Source organism: Aegilops tauschii, chromosome 3, assembly GCF_002575655.3.
Source record: "Aegilops tauschii subsp. strangulata cultivar AL8/78 chromosome 3, Aet v6.0, whole genome shotgun sequence".
NCBI lineage: Eukaryota > Viridiplantae > Streptophyta > Magnoliopsida > Poales > Poaceae > Aegilops > Aegilops tauschii.
This window is the reverse complement of record NC_053037.3, coordinates 336,864,087-336,881,046: the sequence shown is the minus strand read 5'-3', so window position 1 is coordinate 336,881,046 and position 16,960 is coordinate 336,864,087. Positions and strand designations below refer to the sequence as shown.

The 16,960-nt window shown below is 43.5% G+C and overlaps 4 protein-coding genes across 7 annotated transcripts; 3 read left to right on the top strand and 1 right to left on the bottom strand.

The window, feature by feature from the left end:
• The first annotated feature begins 1,315 nt into the window (after positions 1-1,315).
• LOC109782159 (uncharacterized) lies at positions 1,316-5,827 on the top strand. 3 transcript variants are annotated; one of them, XM_020340752.3, is made up of 5 exons: positions 1,316-1,469; positions 2,126-3,677; positions 3,840-4,013; positions 4,104-4,794; positions 4,882-5,827. In XM_020340752.3, exons 2-3 carry the CDS (start codon positions 2,193-2,195, stop codon positions 3,876-3,878), a joined length of 1,524 nt encoding a protein of 507 aa, XP_020196341.2. In that variant the 5' UTR covers positions 1,316-1,469; positions 2,126-2,192; the 3' UTR covers positions 3,879-4,013; positions 4,104-4,794; positions 4,882-5,827. The 3 variants fall into 3 exon arrangements, with proteins under 3 accessions (XP_020196341.2, XP_073366588.1, XP_045090764.1); XM_073510487.1 differs by having other exon boundaries at positions 2,126-4,013; positions 4,104-4,769; XM_045234829.2 differs by having other exon boundaries at positions 2,126-4,013.
• Positions 5,828-6,367: 540 nt separating this feature from the next.
• Positions 6,368-7,291, bottom strand: LOC120976722 (uncharacterized). The gene is made up of 3 exons (XM_040403992.3): positions 6,999-7,291; positions 6,763-6,927; positions 6,368-6,662 (listed from the first exon to the last, which is right to left on the bottom strand). Exons 1-3 carry the CDS (start codon positions 7,038-7,040, stop codon positions 6,480-6,482), a joined length of 390 nt encoding a protein of 129 aa, XP_040259926.1. The 5' UTR covers positions 7,041-7,291; the 3' UTR covers positions 6,368-6,479.
• A 455-nt stretch (positions 7,292-7,746) lies between these two features.
• Positions 7,747-11,451, top strand: LOC109782175 (malate dehydrogenase 1, mitochondrial). The gene is made up of 7 exons (XM_020340773.4): positions 7,747-8,072; positions 8,149-8,322; positions 9,048-9,216; positions 9,315-9,376; positions 9,784-9,908; positions 10,024-10,141; positions 11,094-11,451. The coding sequence occupies exons 1-7, from the start codon at positions 7,839-7,841 to the stop codon at positions 11,232-11,234; spliced, it is 1,023 nt and encodes a 340-aa protein (XP_020196362.1). The 5' UTR covers positions 7,747-7,838; the 3' UTR covers positions 11,235-11,451.
• A 1,005-nt stretch (positions 11,452-12,456) lies between these two features.
• On the top strand, positions 12,457-16,477 carry LOC109782174 (GDSL esterase/lipase At1g28600). Of its 2 annotated transcripts, XM_040403991.3 has the most exons (6): positions 12,457-12,783; positions 12,893-13,111; positions 13,903-14,051; positions 14,160-14,436; positions 15,873-16,135; positions 16,337-16,477. In XM_040403991.3, exons 1-6 carry the CDS (start codon positions 12,498-12,500, stop codon positions 16,412-16,414), a joined length of 1,272 nt encoding a protein of 423 aa, XP_040259925.1. In that variant the 5' UTR covers positions 12,457-12,497; the 3' UTR covers positions 16,415-16,477. The 2 variants fall into 2 exon arrangements, with proteins under 2 accessions (XP_040259925.1, XP_073366589.1); XM_073510488.1 differs by having other exon boundaries at positions 12,461-12,783; positions 15,873-16,477.
• Positions 16,478-16,960: the final 483 nt, after the last annotated feature.

The window sequence follows — 16,960 nt, the reverse complement described above, 5'->3', positions numbered from 1 at the left end:
CTTCAACCAAAAGGAAGTCACCCCACTCCAGCTTAGTTACATCATGTTCTCCAGTGGCACATTCCTCGTACCAATGTCCCATTAGGCCACAATTGCCACAGAAATCAGGTAGCTTTTCATACTGGACTTGGCAGAAGTATGTCTGCTCATTCTTTGTGATTGAAACAAATCTGATAAGTTTCTTCGAGACAGTAAGCTCCACTCTAACCCTTACAAAATCCCCTACAAAACCAGCAGGTAGGGTTGTTTGGACCTTTAGCACGTTGCCCATCCTGCGACACATGCCCTTGATTGCTGCTGGAAACAAATAGTTATCCGGCAGTTTCAGTATCCTTGCCCATACCACCAATTTGTCTAGCACCACCGATTCCGGTTTCGTGAATCCGTCATATTCCTCTATCAGGACCCCTTGGTTCCTAAACAGCCATGGCCCCTTGTGTATCGCCATGTTCCAGTCCCCCAGGCATCCGAACTGTACCGTGAACAGATTGTCATCTACTCTTCGCCAACAGACCTCCCTGGCTGGATTCCACACCGATCTCATATCATCATAGAGAGCAGAGGGGTTGAAACCCTTATTTGTGTGCACCTTCGCGATCGCAAGCCACTCGGCCTCGATCTTCTCCTCCTTGAATTCCTCCTCCCAGACAAAGTGCTCCTCCTCATCCTCCTGAAGCTCCAATCGACCCAAGAGTTCTTCCACAAGTTCCTTGCCCTGGCGGGTTCTGTTCGGTTCCTCCTGTGTTGCCATGGCGAACACAATCGCTAAACCCTAGCCCTAAGACGGGCAAGGCTCGGAAACGCAAGATCCACCGCACACTTCCACGCAGGCTTCCCAGGGATCAGATCCGGGGGAGCTACGGGGATCGGATGGGGATGGATGGTGGTGAACGGTAGGAATAGACTCTCGACGGCACCGCCGCTAGAGGACAGCGAAACCCTAACGATAGGGAACTTTTTCTATCTCCCTTTTTTTACTACTACTAGTAGGAGTAGTTTTTAAAAGAGGTAAATACACCCGCGGTCTTAGAACTTGCACTGGATGGTCACTTTGGTGCACAAAGTTGCAAAATACGCGTTTGTGGTCACTGAAGTTGCAAAACGGTGCAAATACAGTCACGCTCTTTGTATGCAGCCGTGTCTAGCGGCGCCAACGTGGCATGGGCCCGCTGTCAGCGACCATGGCCTTCCCGCGAGGCGTTTGCGTGGTCACTTTGCAAAAAAACCCTTGGATTTATTATTTTTTGCACAAAAAACCCTGGAGACGTGGGAACAGGGCGTCGTGCAAATAAGCGCTTAGGTACCCCAAAATAGCTGGCAGCCCATTGTAACTCCCCACCGCTTCGTCTCCCTTCTTTGTCGATCATTCCGAGGGACTGGTGGAGGCGGAACTGCGCCACGGCGGCCGTCGTCGGAGGAGATGGAAGAACCGCGCCGCCGACGGCCGAGGGAAGCGGCACCCACATACGGTGAGTGATCCCATATGTCTACCTCTTTTATTTACCGATTTTGTCAGCCGCCACGGGCAGGATTTGGGTGGTAGGATCGGTGGGTTGTACCCTGTTGATTGAGATGTTCAAGTTTTGATTCGAGCGTGTGTTTGGCCTATGGATCAGTTGCGACTAGTCAGAAATCCTGCTTCTCCAATCTGACTTAGGGTTTAATTGGGGGTTTTCAAGGAGGCGCCTTTTTGCTTCAGAAAAGTTGATGAAAGCAATCCAGAATTCATGTTAGGCACGTTATATTGACAGATTTCGTCGTTGATGCAATGTGTGTACTAAACATATGTGGAACTGAACATGTGCTTTCTGTATAATTAGCATGTCTGAAAATACTGAATATTTGCTGCAATTTCCTAAGTGAATAATGTTGCTTTGTTCAGGAGATGTTAGTGCATGGATGTATAGTGCTGTGCATTGCAAAATGGTGCACTGGTGTTACTGCATTGGTTTTAACTAAATTTGGGAGTTATTAAACTGAATATGGCTGCACTGTTCATAAATGAATGTGATTGTTGTGTTTTTACTGAATGTGAGTGCTCTGTTCTGTACTGAATGTGAGTGCTCTATTTTGTACTGAATTTGGTCATGTGCAGTATGTAATTTAAGTTCATTTGACAATGCAGGACAATTTGATGGCTTGTTCACTGTTGAGATCCATCACAATGGTTTTTTTGTGGAACTGGAAGCAACATGACATACATGGATTATATGGTTGACTGGTTTGATAATTGTCAGAGTGACACTTGGTCAATGCTGTGGATAAATGATTTTCTTGTACAACTAGGATATGACAATGAAGTGTCCAAGATTGATGTGTATTGGTCCCAACCAGGAAAATCATTTGGTGAGGGCCCGAAGCTTATGACATGTGATGTAGACATTGTTCTTATGATAGTTGCAACAATTGAGCACAATAACCTGGTACTGGTTGTAGACCATGGTGACACACTTCAGTCACTAACCAAAGATGATGTGCTGATACATGGAGTGCCTAATTTGCCAAAGGTTATAACTCCAACAAAACTAAGGCATGGTAAACAAAATGTCAGCTATTCAGAGAAACAACCCAGTACAACAAAGAAGCTTTCAAGCCCAGTAAAGAGGTTTATGCCATTTGGAGAAGGACCTAGTTCTGGTAATGCAGCCGAAGAAGAGGACGAAGATTTTGACATTAGTGACAATGGTGAAAGCAGTAGTTCAAAGGGAAATGGAGAGGATGTAGAGGCTGAGACAGATGAGGATTTCTATGAGAGTGATTATGAAATAGCAGCAGGTGACGATGATCTCTTTGATGCCAATGTGGACAAAGATGTTGATGATCACAGAGAGAAAGAAAATGTGCAGGACTTTGAAGGAGAACTTCCAGAAGATGCATTAGAGGATAGTCATTTGAACTTGTCAAAAGAAGAGAAAGAGAAGCTGAAACACAAATTCAGCACTTTTAACCCAAGCACTGATCTCAATGCACCTGTTTTCAAGCTTGGGATGGTCTTTGGAGATATGAAAGAGTTGAGGCATGCTCTCGTTGCATATAGTGTCAGAAATAGAGTGAAGGTGAACAAGCGTAGGAATACTTCAAAGTTGTTAGAGGCTGTATGCAAGCCAGGTTGTACTTGGTACTTGAAGGCAGGACATGATAATAGGCCAAGTAGCATTCAAATAAAAAAGTACACCGACAAGCATACATGCACCAAAGCTTGGGACCTGAGAGTTCTTACTGCACCTTTTCTTACTCACAAGTTCAAGAATGAATTCAGAGACAATGAGAAGATGCCTCTGAGGAAATTTTCAGAGAAAGTTGAGCAAGAATTTAACTTGGTTGCAAAGAGGACCAAGTTGGGAAGGGCAAGAAGGGCAGCAGTCAAACAGATTAGGGGAGAAGAGACAAAGGACCACTTCTCGACATTATATTGGTCTTATGATGCATGTAAGAGGGGGTTTCTTAAGGCTTGTAGGCCAATCATTTTCCTTGATGGGTGCCACATTAAAACAAGATACAAGGGGAATTTGCTGACAGCAGTAGGAATTGACCCAAATGACTGCATATTTCCTATTGCATTTGGCCTATGTGAAGTGGAGTCAACACATAGCTGGGAGTGGTTCTTAACTTCATTGAAGGATGATCTCAACATAAGCAACAGTACGCCATATACACTTATGAGTGACAAGCAGAAGGTGGGCACACTTCCTTCCATTTTATGTTATTGTTTGTTGTTAGTTTATGCTAATACACCATATACACTTATTCAGAACATAGAAATTGCGTTAGGCATATTTACCAAAACTTTCACAAAGTTCACAAGGGTGAGCAACTGAAAAATGACTTGTGGGCTATAGCTAGATCCCCAAATGAGATGGCCTACACGAGAAGCATGAATCAGATCAAAGAGCATAGCCTTGATGCTTACAAGTGGGTTGAGAAGTTAGCTCAAAAAAATGGATCAAAGCTTTCTTCAACCCATTTTGCAAGTGTGACATATTATTAAACAACATGTCTGAAGTCTTCAACAGGTTTGCATTGCCCTCCCACCTTTCCTTCATATCATGTTAAACAATGCCATTGGGTACTAACATAACATGAACATATGAAAATATCTGCAGTTATATATTGGATGGAAGAGAGCTACCAATTAAGTCAATGCTGGATTATATTTTCACGAAGCTCACAAATAGTATAGTTGGTAAGCAAAGGGAGTCAGAAAATTGGACAGGAAGACTGTTCCCCAAGATTCAGAAGAAACTCGACAAATACATTGAGTGGGCAAAGAATTGCAGGGTGCAAGAGTATGGTAGAGGTGTGTTCAAAGTTTTCTATCTACAAAACTCACACATAGTGGACTTAAATATGCTAAGCTATGACTGCAAAAGATGGGTACTATCTGGCATCCCTTGACATCATGCAATAGCAACTTTCAGGCATGAGAGGATTGAACCAGAGAGCATGGTTCACCCCTGCTATACAGTGGAGGAGTACAGAAAATGTTATGGATATAACATGATGCCAATGAGGGATACAAAGCTATGGGAGAAAATGAATGGGATTGATGTGTATCCATCATTATACAGAAAAGTTATGGGCAGGCCAAAGAAAAACAAGAAGAAAGATCCAGAAGAGAAGAGTGACAAAAATGGAGTAAAGAAGGTGACCAAGCATGGTGTGACCATGCACTGTTCAATATGTGGAGCAGCTGATCATAACAAAAAGGGACACCATAATCATGCTGATAAGACTCCAAATGAAGAAGCTGCTAGGGAATCTGAATAAGAGTATGATGATCCATCAATACTTGCCGTAATACACTTGTACTCTTATGCTTACTCCCATATACTTTTTCAGATTTAGGATATACTAAGTTCATACATTGCTTGTCTTGTGCAGAACATAATGCCACACAGGGTATACCCTCAGCTGGATCCAACGCAAACACCTGATTGTATGGTGTACAAGATGCAGGAACAAGCAATGATCATTTCACTAATTAACTTGTACCCACTCTATCTCAATAAATCATTAGTATGTGTGCTCACACTTCCTCTATCTTAATTTTTGCAGGAGAGGTTCACATACCCAGCCCTTAGGGAATTTAGCCCCTTGCCTGAGTCTACATTTATTGCAACCGCTAGAGAAGCAATGCCAGTAGGCAGAGTGACAATAGAAATGGCTAGGGGGAGGGTGAGGAGTCAGCAAGCACCACCTGCAAATGGAGAGGAAGCAACTCAGTCAAGTCAGCAAGCAGCAGCTGCAACAAGACCCAAGAAAAAACAAGCAAGAGGGGGAGGCAGTGCAGGGAGAGGAGCAACAAATGCTGCAAGAGGAGGAAGAACTGCTGGGAGGGGAGAAAGAGATGGTGCAAGAGGAGGAAGAAGTGCTGGTAGAGGAAGAAATGGTGCAAGAGGAGGAAGAACTGCCGCTGATACATTTGAAGGAAGAGGTGCTGCTCCTGAAGATGTCAGAGGAGCAAGAGCTGCTGCTCCTGGCTTTTACAATCTCCTGTTTGGAGATGATGGAGCTGCTGATAGAGCACAGTTCGTGCAGGCTGAAGAGGAGGTTCTATTTAGCCAAAATGCATCGTAGTCTGCTCTATCTCAAGATATCTGGCCTGCTGATGTGCATGATTTTCTGTCTCTTTAGTTTACATCAGAACAAGTTAGAGTTCATGAATGAACTTTTGGTTAGGTTTAGTTCATGAATGAACTACTACTGCAGTTGGGGTAAAGATATAGTAGGCAAGGCCTTTTCCAACTTTATTTTGCTTTGGTTTTCTCAATGTTCAGACTGTACGAAACTGTGCTCTATATTAAGTAAATTTCTATGACAGTGCTAGTAGTTCAAGAGGCCTCCCAGATCAATATTAAGTAAATTTCTATGATTTCTGTATGATGGTTTCAATTGGTTCATTCTTGAGTTTGTTTTGACAGTGCTTAATCTATACTACTGCAGCTGCAAAATATACTTAATCTGTTTTGCCTGATGCAAAATAATAGAAAGAGCAAAAAAAAGTAGCCGACGAGGCACGTAGCGCGGCACAACAACAGCTGGTCAATGCCGTGTTTGCGGCGTCCCTGTCCACCCAGCAGGCAGACCACATCATGCTCCAGGCCGCTCTCGTACGGTGTCGTGCACGCGACGAGCGGAGGGTGGCGGCCGCGGCTGCCATAGCCTCCATAAACGGCCGAGAGCGAGAGGTTATCGAGCTTTCGTCCGCTATTTATAGTTCAGTAGCCACTATCTTCAGTTATGTTCAGTACACTGAGATTAGTGTTTTCAACTATCTTTAGTTTAGACTGAATGTAATGTTCTATCTATGAATGCAATCCGATTGTTCTCTTTATTGATCCAGAAAGTGTCACATTGCAATGAAGCATAAAAATCAAATTCTTTCCCATTTCAACCTCGCTCTTCATCATCTACAAAATGCAAACATAATGACACAGATTACATCTTTCATGTTCCTACTGCCAACATATTGGCTCACATCATCCTAATTCTTGTCGCTCCCTGTGAATCCTTGCTAGCATCTTCTTTTCCACCTTGTGCTTCGCCCTCATGGACTGCTTCTCTGCTTCCCTCTCCTCAACTTGATTCTCCAACTCCTTGTTCTTCCGAGCCAGATAAAAAATTACAATCTTTTCCCTTCCCTTCCATTCTGGATCAATCCACTGCACATGTGAGCAAGCCCTTAAATCATGTACATATGTAATAATCAGGAAAATTTACTAAAAAAGTAGATGTCTTGCAACACCTAGATTCATCCTTTACCTCATATGGGCATCCCAAAAATCTTCTATTGTTCCCTTCTGTTGCCACACGACGAGCTGGACTTATTACATGGCCGCACTTCTCAGCATTCTGCTCCACCCCATTAAACTGGGCATCAAACTTGTATTTCGGCAGCCCAAAATCACATTCTGAGAGCTCATCTACCTAAAACCAAATCTTTATGACTAGCGGAGGAAGCAATCGCGCAAGATTCAGAGTGGAGAAAGACGCATTACCTCAGCGCTTTTCTTTGATCCAAAATGGCCGTGGCCTTCCATTCCTCCTCTCCATCGCGCTTATCACCGCCGGCGCCTTCCATGTTGCTGAAGATCACAGGGAAAAAACCCAGATCCCGCCGGCGGACAACTATTCAACCCGACGACGCTGACGAGGACTCACCTAACTGCTACCACAGCCGTCTGCCTCCGCCGTCGCCTGTCTAGGGTTCCTAATTTGGGAATCGCAGCGATTTGGGAAACGGGAGAGATTTGTGACCGAGGGGAGACTTGTGAACGGGGAGACTTGTCCACTGTTATGAACGGCCCACTGTCAGCAGGGTTTTTTACACAAAAAATAATAAATCCAAGGTTTTTTTTTGCAAAGTGACCGCGCACACGCCTCGCGGGAAGGCCATGGTCGCTGACAGCGGGCCCATGCCACGCTGGCGCCGCCGGATACGGCTGCATACGAAGAGAGTGACTGTATTTGCACCGTTTTGCAAATTCAGTGACCACAAATGCGTATTTTGCAACTTTGTGCACCAAATGACCATCCAGTGCAAGTTCTAAGACCATGGGTGTATTTACGTCTTTTTAAAAGGTATACTCATAGGAAAGAAAAATCCCGGAAAAGTTGGATCGGAAATGGTTATCTCGAAACCCCCAAACCCTTTTTGCTAACAACTTTATTGTTTACCCGTCAAAAAAAAAACAACTTTACTGTTTAGATCGTCCCATCCATCCACCACTTTGCTGGCTCCGTCTATACAATAGCAACACATCAGCAGCCGCCGCCCGTCCACATCTCCCCTTCGCATCCGTCGACCCAGATCTCACAGGCCGCCCAAGCCAGCGACGATGAGGCCCTCGGTGATGAGATCCGCCGCCCAGCTCCTCCGCCGCCGCAACTACTCCTCCGCGTCCGGGCAGCAGGCGCGAAAGGTGGCCATCCTCGGCGCGGCCGGCGGCATCGGGCAGCCGCTGTCTCTCCTCATGAAGCTGAACCCCCTCGTCTCCTCCCTCTCCCTCTACGATATCGCGGCCACCCCGGGCGTCGCTGCCGACGTTTCCCACATCAACTCCCCTGCCCTGGTACCCCACGTCCGACATCGCCCTCCTCGCGCCGCTCAGTTCGGTCGGATCTAACGCATGGTTTGGGTTTTCGCAGGTCAAGGGCTTCATGGCGGACGATCAGCTCGCGGAGGCGTTGGATGGGGCCGACCTCGTGATCATCCCGGCCGGTGTCCCGAGGAAGCCCGGCATGACCAGGGACGACCTCTTCAACATTAACGCCGGCATCGTTAAGAACCTCTGCACCGCCATCGCCAAGTACTGCCCGAATGTAAGATTCTCAACTCTCTTCAAATTTAGGTCTGTTGCTCGCATGGTTGATTGCTCTGGCTACTCTGGGTGCGTGGTCTCGTTACAGATCTATCTAGTTCCTATTCAAGACGTGGACATTGCGTAATTATGATTCGATGCTTGGAAATTGTAGGCGGGCGTCGTTTGATTATCAGTACGAAGACCAATACTTATCTGCTGAATAGGCACCAACATTTTGCTCTATCACGTGTGTCTTGTTTAGGCGCTTGCAGTTTTGTATCTCCTGTTCGATAGTGTGGTTCCTTGGTCTATTCATTTTGTTTGTTGCAATGTTACTTGCATTCTAATGTTTGTGCATTAGCCTGGACAAATGAAAACTAGGTCAGTATTACTCTGGATTGCCTCACTGTTTTCTCTTGAAAGTTACATTTTCTTATGTTTATAACTCTTCAGTCTAATATATATATATCATCTGTCCTACATGCTTGTCAATTATTATCGTATCTTCTATATTTTTTTGCCCATTCCTCAACCTGTTGACTGAGGAGTCATATGGCCCATTCCTTCAAATTTTCTAACCTGGCTGTTAGCGCCAACCTCCAATGCATAATGTATCCATTTTCAGTGCATGTTGCGTTAGGAAATCGTTATATGATATACATTTAAAAACTGATGTTCCTCCTTTGTTACTTCATTTTGTTTGTATGCATCTTTCTATGAATTTGATGTGTTTCTGTATTGCAGGCTCTTGTCAACATGATCAGCAACCCTGTGAATTCAACCGTACCGATTGCTGCTGAAGTTTTCAAGAAGGCTGGAACCTATGATGAGAAGAGATTGTTTGGTGTGACCACTCTTGATGTTGTTCGTGCCAGGACTTTCTATGCTGGGAAGGCTAATGTAGATGTTAATAGTAAGTGGTGAAAGTATATGATCTAGCTGACTGGTAGCAAATGAAAGAAGAGTATGGTTGCTGTATTTTTGTCCTTAACTGGAGTGTTCTTTTGGCAGCTGTGGACGTTCCTGTTGTTGGTGGTCATGCTGGTATTACCATCTTGCCACTGTTCTCACAGGTATTGACTTTTGTCACGTAATAAATGATACAGCACTATTGTAAAAACTATTGTATTATGCTAGGACTTTCATGGTGAAATCATGCCAAGTAAAGAAATTAAGTTTCTCTGGTCAGATAATGTTCATCTACTTGAAATGGGAAGTGATCATGTCTATGACAAAAGATCAATCATATTCTATTATTCTTGCTCATTAGTGAATGCATTTGTGTGGACAACTGGACATATGAGTGTGTAGCTAGTTTAGTGTAATGTAAACACCATATTTACCAAAATTATGGAAGTGAATATGGTCTATCTAGGTTTATCTTTCTGGTTATTAGTAATTGTGAAGTAGTTGAATAGTGTACATTTGTGCGATCACCCTAACCCTAATAACTCAACTGAAGGAAACTCTTTTTTAACAGGCAACTCCTTCAACTAATGCATTGTCTGCTGAAGAAATCAAGGCTCTCACCAAGAGGACACAGGAGGGTGGCACAGAAGTCGTTGAGGCAAAGGCTGGAAAGGGATCTGCAACCTTGTCCATGGCGTAAGTAAAAAAAAAGATGAAAAACCATGCTAACTGAGGATTGTGTGCCACTTCTCTAGCAACTTAGTGCCATGTTTTTACTTGTTTTGCTAATAAATTTGCTCCACCTTTGTAGGTATGCTGGTGCAGTTTTTGGAGATGCATGCTTGAAGGGTCTGAACGGAGTTCCTGACATTGTTGAATGCTCCTACGTGCAATCAACTGTGACCGAGCTGCCATTCTTTGCTTCCAAGGTACATGCTTGTTTTGCTATGTGTGTTGTTTACTGCAGTTGTTATTTATCTGATTTCATTATGTAAATCTAGATGGTTCCAAATTTCATGTACTCCCTCCGTCCCATAATGTAAGACGCTTTTTAACACTAGTGTAGTGTCAAAAAACGTCTTACATTATAGGACGGAGGGAGTAGTATCAAAGACATTTTTCTCTAGATTTATGCAGTGGTTCCTTGTCATGCATATGATATTATATTGCAATTTCTTTTATGATGTTATATGCCTGTTGAAAATAGGGTGGCTAAGCTTTGTTTCCTGAGTGGCTGGGTTGTTAAATCCATTTTGATCGTTTGGTTTTTGCGGTACATTTAATAGTAATTGCTGTTGGACTTTTATGTCACTGTTATCTTTGACATTTTTAAGCTGCCTTGTTTGGATATGACCTTAGAATTGATTGCAAGTACTGCTGCAAAAAACTAGTCTTTGACACGCTTTTTATATATAAGGCAATACTCCTTTAGGCCATTCCCCCCTTGCACACTGATCAACTTGCTATTTTTTGCCATGTTATATTTTGATTGAGACAAAAACTCTTTGAAACGAGGCTCAGCATCTGCTCAAGTATTCTTACTGTGCACTGAATCTTCTAGAGTATTCTCCACGCTGAATTAAGTCCAACGTTTTTGTGAGTAGTCCGCTTAGGGTAGGGGAGTGGTTGGGTGGGATCGTCGGTTTGTGACGATCTACCATACAATCTCTTGTATATATTTTTCTCTCTTCTATAAAGCTAAGGTACGCCATTGGCGTACTCTCGAAAAAAAAAGAACCTATCTCTCCTTTGTGTGATGCTTATTGCCTAAGGCAATGTGATGGACTTGTACGCCGTGTGGTCTTGCTGCTGTTTGTTCACTTTACAAACTGTTGACGCTGGTCATAGAATGGAATTTCATGATCCACTGATGTAACACAGGTGAGGCTTGGGAAGAATGGAGTCGAGGAAGTGCTCGGGTTGGGTCAGCTGACGCAGTTTGAGAAGGAAGGGTTGGAAGCTCTCAAGGGTGAGCTCAAATCTTCAATTGAGAAGGGTGTCGCGTTCGCGAATGCAAGTTAGTTAGGCCATTTTGCAGATTATAGCAAACCCAGGTCTTGTTGAGGGGTCTGTTGGTTTTGTCCAGTGCTTTTTCTGCCCATCATGTGGGCATGGAAGATTTGAGTTTTGAAATAAAATTTCCGGCGGCGTAATGCCACACATAACATAACTTGTACGAGAGAAGCTAGTTTTGTGTCGAGCTTTGAACTGATAATGAACAATTGCTGATGCGTGGAAAGTCACTTGTTGTTCAATCGGTCTGCTTGCAAGTCTGTTGAATGTTGATGACTTCTGTTGTGCTTTCAGTTAGTTCCAGGATTTTTTACTTGCCAAGGTAATCTCATGTCAGTCATTTGATGCTGCATCGTTCTGTAAGTGGCCATGATACCTCTATGCTCTAGTACTGCTAATCAAGTGTGGGTATTTGATTCGCCACTCTATGGCAGCAAAGTATTTCTGTTTCAATCGCCTTTTTTCCTTTTGTGTGAAGAGATTCTCATGTCAGCCCATGGATAGGATTGTTTATGTTGCATTTGTCAATCACCTTGCATCCTTATGCAATAATTATCTATCAGGATTTTGACGACGATGACAGTCAACTGCACTAAAATTACGGCAAACAATTGACATATACTATAATTTTTTTGGATACAAATTTGCTGGTTCACATTAGGCAACAATGCGCATGCAGAACTGTCAGATACTGACAACTTATTATTTCCTTTTTCCAATGTGCAGATGCACCTAACATACGATTTTCTAGTTTCCAGTATGACAGGTATACATTACTTATTGCCAGGGAGAGTTCATAGTGCAGCATCAACTGGAGAGGTCAGGAACATTGCACAATCTAAAATTAGGGAATGCTGCTCGATGGTCCTCCTGCCCCGTCGCTAATCGTGGAGCCGAGTTCACCTCATTGATTTCATAGCCTCTTCGCCCAAAGCCCTCAATATACAGAACAATATTGCTCCAGAATACTACTACATATTTTCGTACGATCACGCTACGTTTCCGGATCCGAGGCCCGTGCCCGTGCTGTACCTAGGATCTGGTGTACACGCAAGAGAAAAGAAAGTGTAGTATGATCTTGTTTCAAGGGAGGATCGATCAGAGAGTACGCGTACGAACTGGGAAGGCGACAAGTGGCCGCTGACTTGTGGGCCCCGCATTCTATCTCAGGCTCCTTGGCCATTTCTCTGGACTCTGGCGACGGCAGTCCCGAAGTTTGATATAAAAGGCAGAAAGTCGCACCCTTGCACGCCTCTTCGAACAGAAACTGGCATGGCTTCCTCTGCCTCCGTCTCCGTCTCCGGGAGAGGAGGAGGCTTCCTCTTACCGGCCGCGGTGCTGCTAGCGGTGGCGGTGATACACGCGCGGGGGGCTCCCGCGGCGCCGTGCGTTCCGCGGGTGTTCAGCTTCGGGGACTCGCTGGCGGACACGGGCAACTTCCCCTTCCTCTACGGCAACGACTCCCGCGAGCCCGCGCTCAGGACGCCCTACGGGGAGACATTCTTCCGCCGCGCCACCGGCCGCTTCTCCGACGGCCGCCTCATCGTCGACTTCATCGGTAAGCCAAGCACCACCACACCGCCTCCATCGATCGCTCGGCCGGCCAGCCGCGCACGCGCAGTACTGATTGAATTCTGATGAAACTCGCGTGGGCGGGCGTGCCGCAGCGGACACGATGGGGCTGCCGTTCGTGCGGCCGTACCTGAGCGGGCGAACCGCGGAGGACTTCGCGTCCGGGGCCAACTTCGCGGTCGGCGGCGCCATGGCGCTGGGCCCGGACTTCTTTCGGGGGAGAGGGGTGCCCATGGGCGACCGCATGCACCTTGGCGTCGAGATGAAATGGTTCCACGACCTGCTCGATCTGCTCTGCCCCGCCGACCGGGCTGGTAATCCCAAATTTTACTTCCTTCTCTTTCTCCTTGCCCACACAAGTCTTTTGACCTGAATTTTTCTGCTAGTACTAGGGAGAGAAAAATTCTACTGGCACCGGTGTGAGGTTGCTGCTGGGAGTAGTAATATTTGTTGCAGAAGATGTTGAAATTTGTACTGCTTGAGTTTCACTACAAACCACCATTACATTATATGTAAAAATTAGAAATTATACTCCCTCTGATCCATATTAATGTCGCTGATTTACTGCAACTTTTGTACTAAATCGGCGACAATTAATATTGATCGGAGGGAAAGTTGTATTAAATCAGCGACAATTAATATGGAGCAGAGGGAAAGTTGTACTAAATCAGCGACATTAATATGGACTTGAGAGAAAGTTGTACTAAATCAGCGACAACAATATGGATCGGAGGGAGTAGTATATTTGGTCCCCATTAAGAGATTTACATGAGATGATTATTAAGTCCCTGGAACAGATATGGTACAACTAATCACTGGAACAGATATGATACATTAATTTCAGAAATCAAATACTCTGCAAGGGGAAACATTATTTGTAATTCTGCATTATGATGGGACTGCAAATAAATAGTAGCAAAACTTGTACTAGCAACTTTCCTTTGGGGAATATTTTACAGCTCTACCAGAAATGAATATCTGTAAATTTAATGTGAGCCCGTGGATGTTCAACTACTGTAGAGCGCATAAGTATGATACTTTCTTGATAGTTTTTAAACTAAGATGCCATTGTTACATATGGCTAACAACACTGTTTCTTAAACAGATTGCATGGGCATGATGAATCAATCTCTCTTCTTGGTTGGAGAAATTGGGGGCAATGATTACAACATACCTCTTCTCTCTAGGGTTCCCTTTGAGAAGATTCGCACGTTCACTCCGAGTGTTGTTGCCAAAATTTCTTCTACAGTCACTGTGAGTCATTTACTGCTGCTACAATTGTTGTTGCCATTGTTACTTGAATCGCAACTCAAGAAATTGTAAAGGAGTACATAGTTAGTAATGCAATGAGTTCATTTACAGGAGTTGATTGGTCTGGGAGCCAAAACATTGGTAGTTCCTGGTAACCTCCCCATCGGGTGCGTTCCGAACTACCTGATGATATTCAAGAGTGACAAGAAGGAAGATTATGAGCCAGAGACTGGTTGCCTACGGTGGATGAACGAATTCTCGAAGTACCACAACAGACTTCTCATTGATGAGTTGGAAAAGTTGCGCAAGCTTCATCCTGGCGTGTCAATAATCTATGCCGATTACTATGGAGCTGCTATGGAGATCTACCGTTCCCCGGAACAATTTGGTGAGTCCCTTCTACTTTGTAGTTTATGAATTAACTTGTAATCTCTCTGATCCATATTAATTTTGCTGATTTAGTACAACTTTGTACCAAATCGGCGACAATTAATATGGATCGGAGGGAGTAGGATAAATGAAATAAACATTTATACTATTTTTTTAGAGGAAAAGGGCTCACCGCCCCGGCTCCATTGTATTGACAGTGAAACCAAAATATCGGTATACAAGGTTTAGTGAAATACAAGCCCTCAGAGGAAAACAGCAAACACGCTGCCTCAGCAAATAGGGAAAGGACCAAATTTAAACAGTTCCGAAAACAAGGAATTCTGACCAATACAAGAACTACACACCAATAGAAGAACTAGCAAAGATGTTGGGACTTTGGGTCCTATATTTAGCATCTACAATCTGTTTCCAGATTTATCCATATGGTATCTTTTAACCCAAGTAGCTAGCAAACATAGGTTCAAATCAGCAAGGTTGACATTTATATACTAGTCCATATTGTTTTCTAAATCACACGAACCCAACATCATTTTCTTTTGATGCCAGTAGGCAGTATCTCCAGAAATGACAATACATATAAAGTCGTACTAAATCAAAGACACTTATTTTGGGACGGTGGAGTACATAATAGGGGTGTGTTTAATTTGGGTTTCTTATGAAGTAATCTTACTAGTAACACAATCAAATCACTATTGAGTAAACATAGCAGAAGCTTTCAGAAGTGCCATCGTTGTAACATCAAGTACAACTTGGTTTTGTTTTGCTAACATAAGGTGATATCAGATACAGTAGCATTATTTACTCTTAATAATTTCCTTCTGTATGTTTATTCAGTGTCCCTGTAGCTACTCTAGCCTAAATACATGATTGATATGTACTCCCTCCGATCCAAAATAAGTGTCGCAGTTTTCAACTAGGGTTAGTTCAAAACTGCGACACTTATTATGGATCGGAGGTAGTATTAAACATGACATCACTTTGATTGAGCTTCAGATTTGATACGGCAGCTACTTCCTTTTTTTTTTCGAAAATCTGACAGGAGCACTGTGAATTCCATTAGAAGAGTAAAAAAAGTAACTTAGATCAGGCCAAACCCTCATGTACGAGGCTTTGCCTAGATAAAAGGAAGAAAAATGATCAAGAAAGCTAGCCCCCATCATCCTGTACAACCCTGGAAAAAGCTAACTATTTCAACCTCACCATTTCTTTGATCTTGAAAGTGGTATCGCTAACATCCTCGAAGATTCTGGCGTTTCGGTCTCTCCAATCTGCCAAGTGCTGTATGAGACGATGCCATCGAAACATTTCCTGGATGCTACTTTCACTAGATAAACTAACTAAATGCTTTAGTGCTCCAAGAACACATATATTCATCGACAACAACATGTTTTCCTAGTTGATACCATGCTTAACATTAATACATCTATTACTCAGGGATCGATCACCCTTTAGCAGCATGCTGCGGTGGAGGAGGACCCTATGGTGTGTCCATGACTGCAAGATGTGGATATGGAGAATACAAGGTGTGTGATGATCCACAAAAGTATGGATCATGGGATGGTTTCCATCCCTCAGAAGCTGCATATAAGGGCATCGCAATTGGCCTTCTAAGAGGAACATACACACAGCCTTCAATTTCTACCACCATCAGTTCATGCCCACAACTTACTGAACTCGGCTCCTCCGTTGAATACAAGGTCCTCTATGATTTGTAACTCTGTAACTTATTTTTTTGTTACTACTCCCTTTGTCCCAAAATAAGTGTCTCAAGGTTAGTACAACTTTGTAAAGTTAGTATAAAGTTGAGACACTTACTTTGGGACGGAGGGAGTATTAATTAATTATAGAAATATGTTTACTTAGAGATGTACAGATTATGACATTTTGCCTAATTACAGAACTGCGGTACTGTTCTACACCTCACGGTTGTTGCTCAAGTGATTGGCTGGCTTTTATTTTTCGTTCACTTTTTATAGCACAGGTTTTATACATTGTTGTTCTGTTGATTCGCCCTCTTAAATAAGTTTTCTTTCCTATAATTATTTGGTTCTAACTTCGTAGGGTCCTTTTTTCCCCCTGTTGTTTAAGAGGAAGTAAACACACCGGTTGCTCATCTTGGCTGCTTGGCTAGCGTGGCTGAAATGTTGGTTCTTCTATTGCTGCTTTGGTAACTCATATTATTACTTTGTCACACTATTTAGTGACGATTCCTGATCTCTTATATAGCGATCATCCCTGATCTCACATCACATTCTTCCAGTACCAGGTGGTAACAAATACTTGAAAAAAGCTTCGCAGATTCAATTTTATATTAACATTTCTCATACCTTTGTGTTGAGTTGTGTTCACAAAAACAACAAGGGATTTACAACTTCACAGAAACTAAGGGTGATTGTCAAAACATAGAAATAGTAACAACGCATGACCGAAATGTCATGGTATCTCAAATACAAGAAAAACGGACGATTTGTTGAGGAGAATCCTTTGGATGCTACGGATAAAAATGTACTAGTAATTTCAGG

Coding starts and splice junctions, on each gene's coding strand:
- LOC109782174 (XM_040403991.3), top strand. CDS start 12,498: ATGGCTTCCTCTGCCTCCGTCTCCGTCTCCGGGAGAGGAGGAGGCTTC. Junction 12,784..12,892: donor CCTCATCGTCGACTTCATCG/GTAAGCCAAGCA, acceptor GGCGTGCCGCAG/CGGACACGATGGGGCTGCCG. Junction 16,136..16,336: donor GCTCCTCCGTTGAATACAAG/GTCCTCTATGAT, acceptor GCCTAATTACAG/AACTGCGGTACTGTTCTACA.
- LOC109782175 (XM_020340773.4), top strand. CDS start 7,839: ATGAGGCCCTCGGTGATGAGATCCGCCGCCCAGCTCCTCCGCCGCCGC. Junction 8,323..9,047: donor TCGCCAAGTACTGCCCGAAT/GTAAGATTCTCA, acceptor TCTGTATTGCAG/GCTCTTGTCAACATGATCAG. Junction 9,377..9,783: donor TCTTGCCACTGTTCTCACAG/GTATTGACTTTT, acceptor CTTTTTTAACAG/GCAACTCCTTCAACTAATGC.
- LOC109782159 (XM_073510487.1), top strand. CDS start 2,193: ATGACATACATGGATTATATGGTTGACTGGTTTGATAATTGTCAGAGT.
- LOC120976722 (XM_040403992.3), bottom strand. CDS start 7,040: ATGGAAGGCCACGGCCATTTTGGATCAAAGAAAAGCGCTGAG. Junction 6,928..6,998: donor GATCAAAGAAAAGCGCTGAG/GTAATGCGTCTT, acceptor ATTTGGTTTTAG/GTAGATGAGCTCTCAGAATG. Junction 6,663..6,762: donor TTTTGGGATGCCCATATGAG/GTAAAGGATGAA, acceptor TCACATGTGCAG/TGGATTGATCCAGAATGGAA.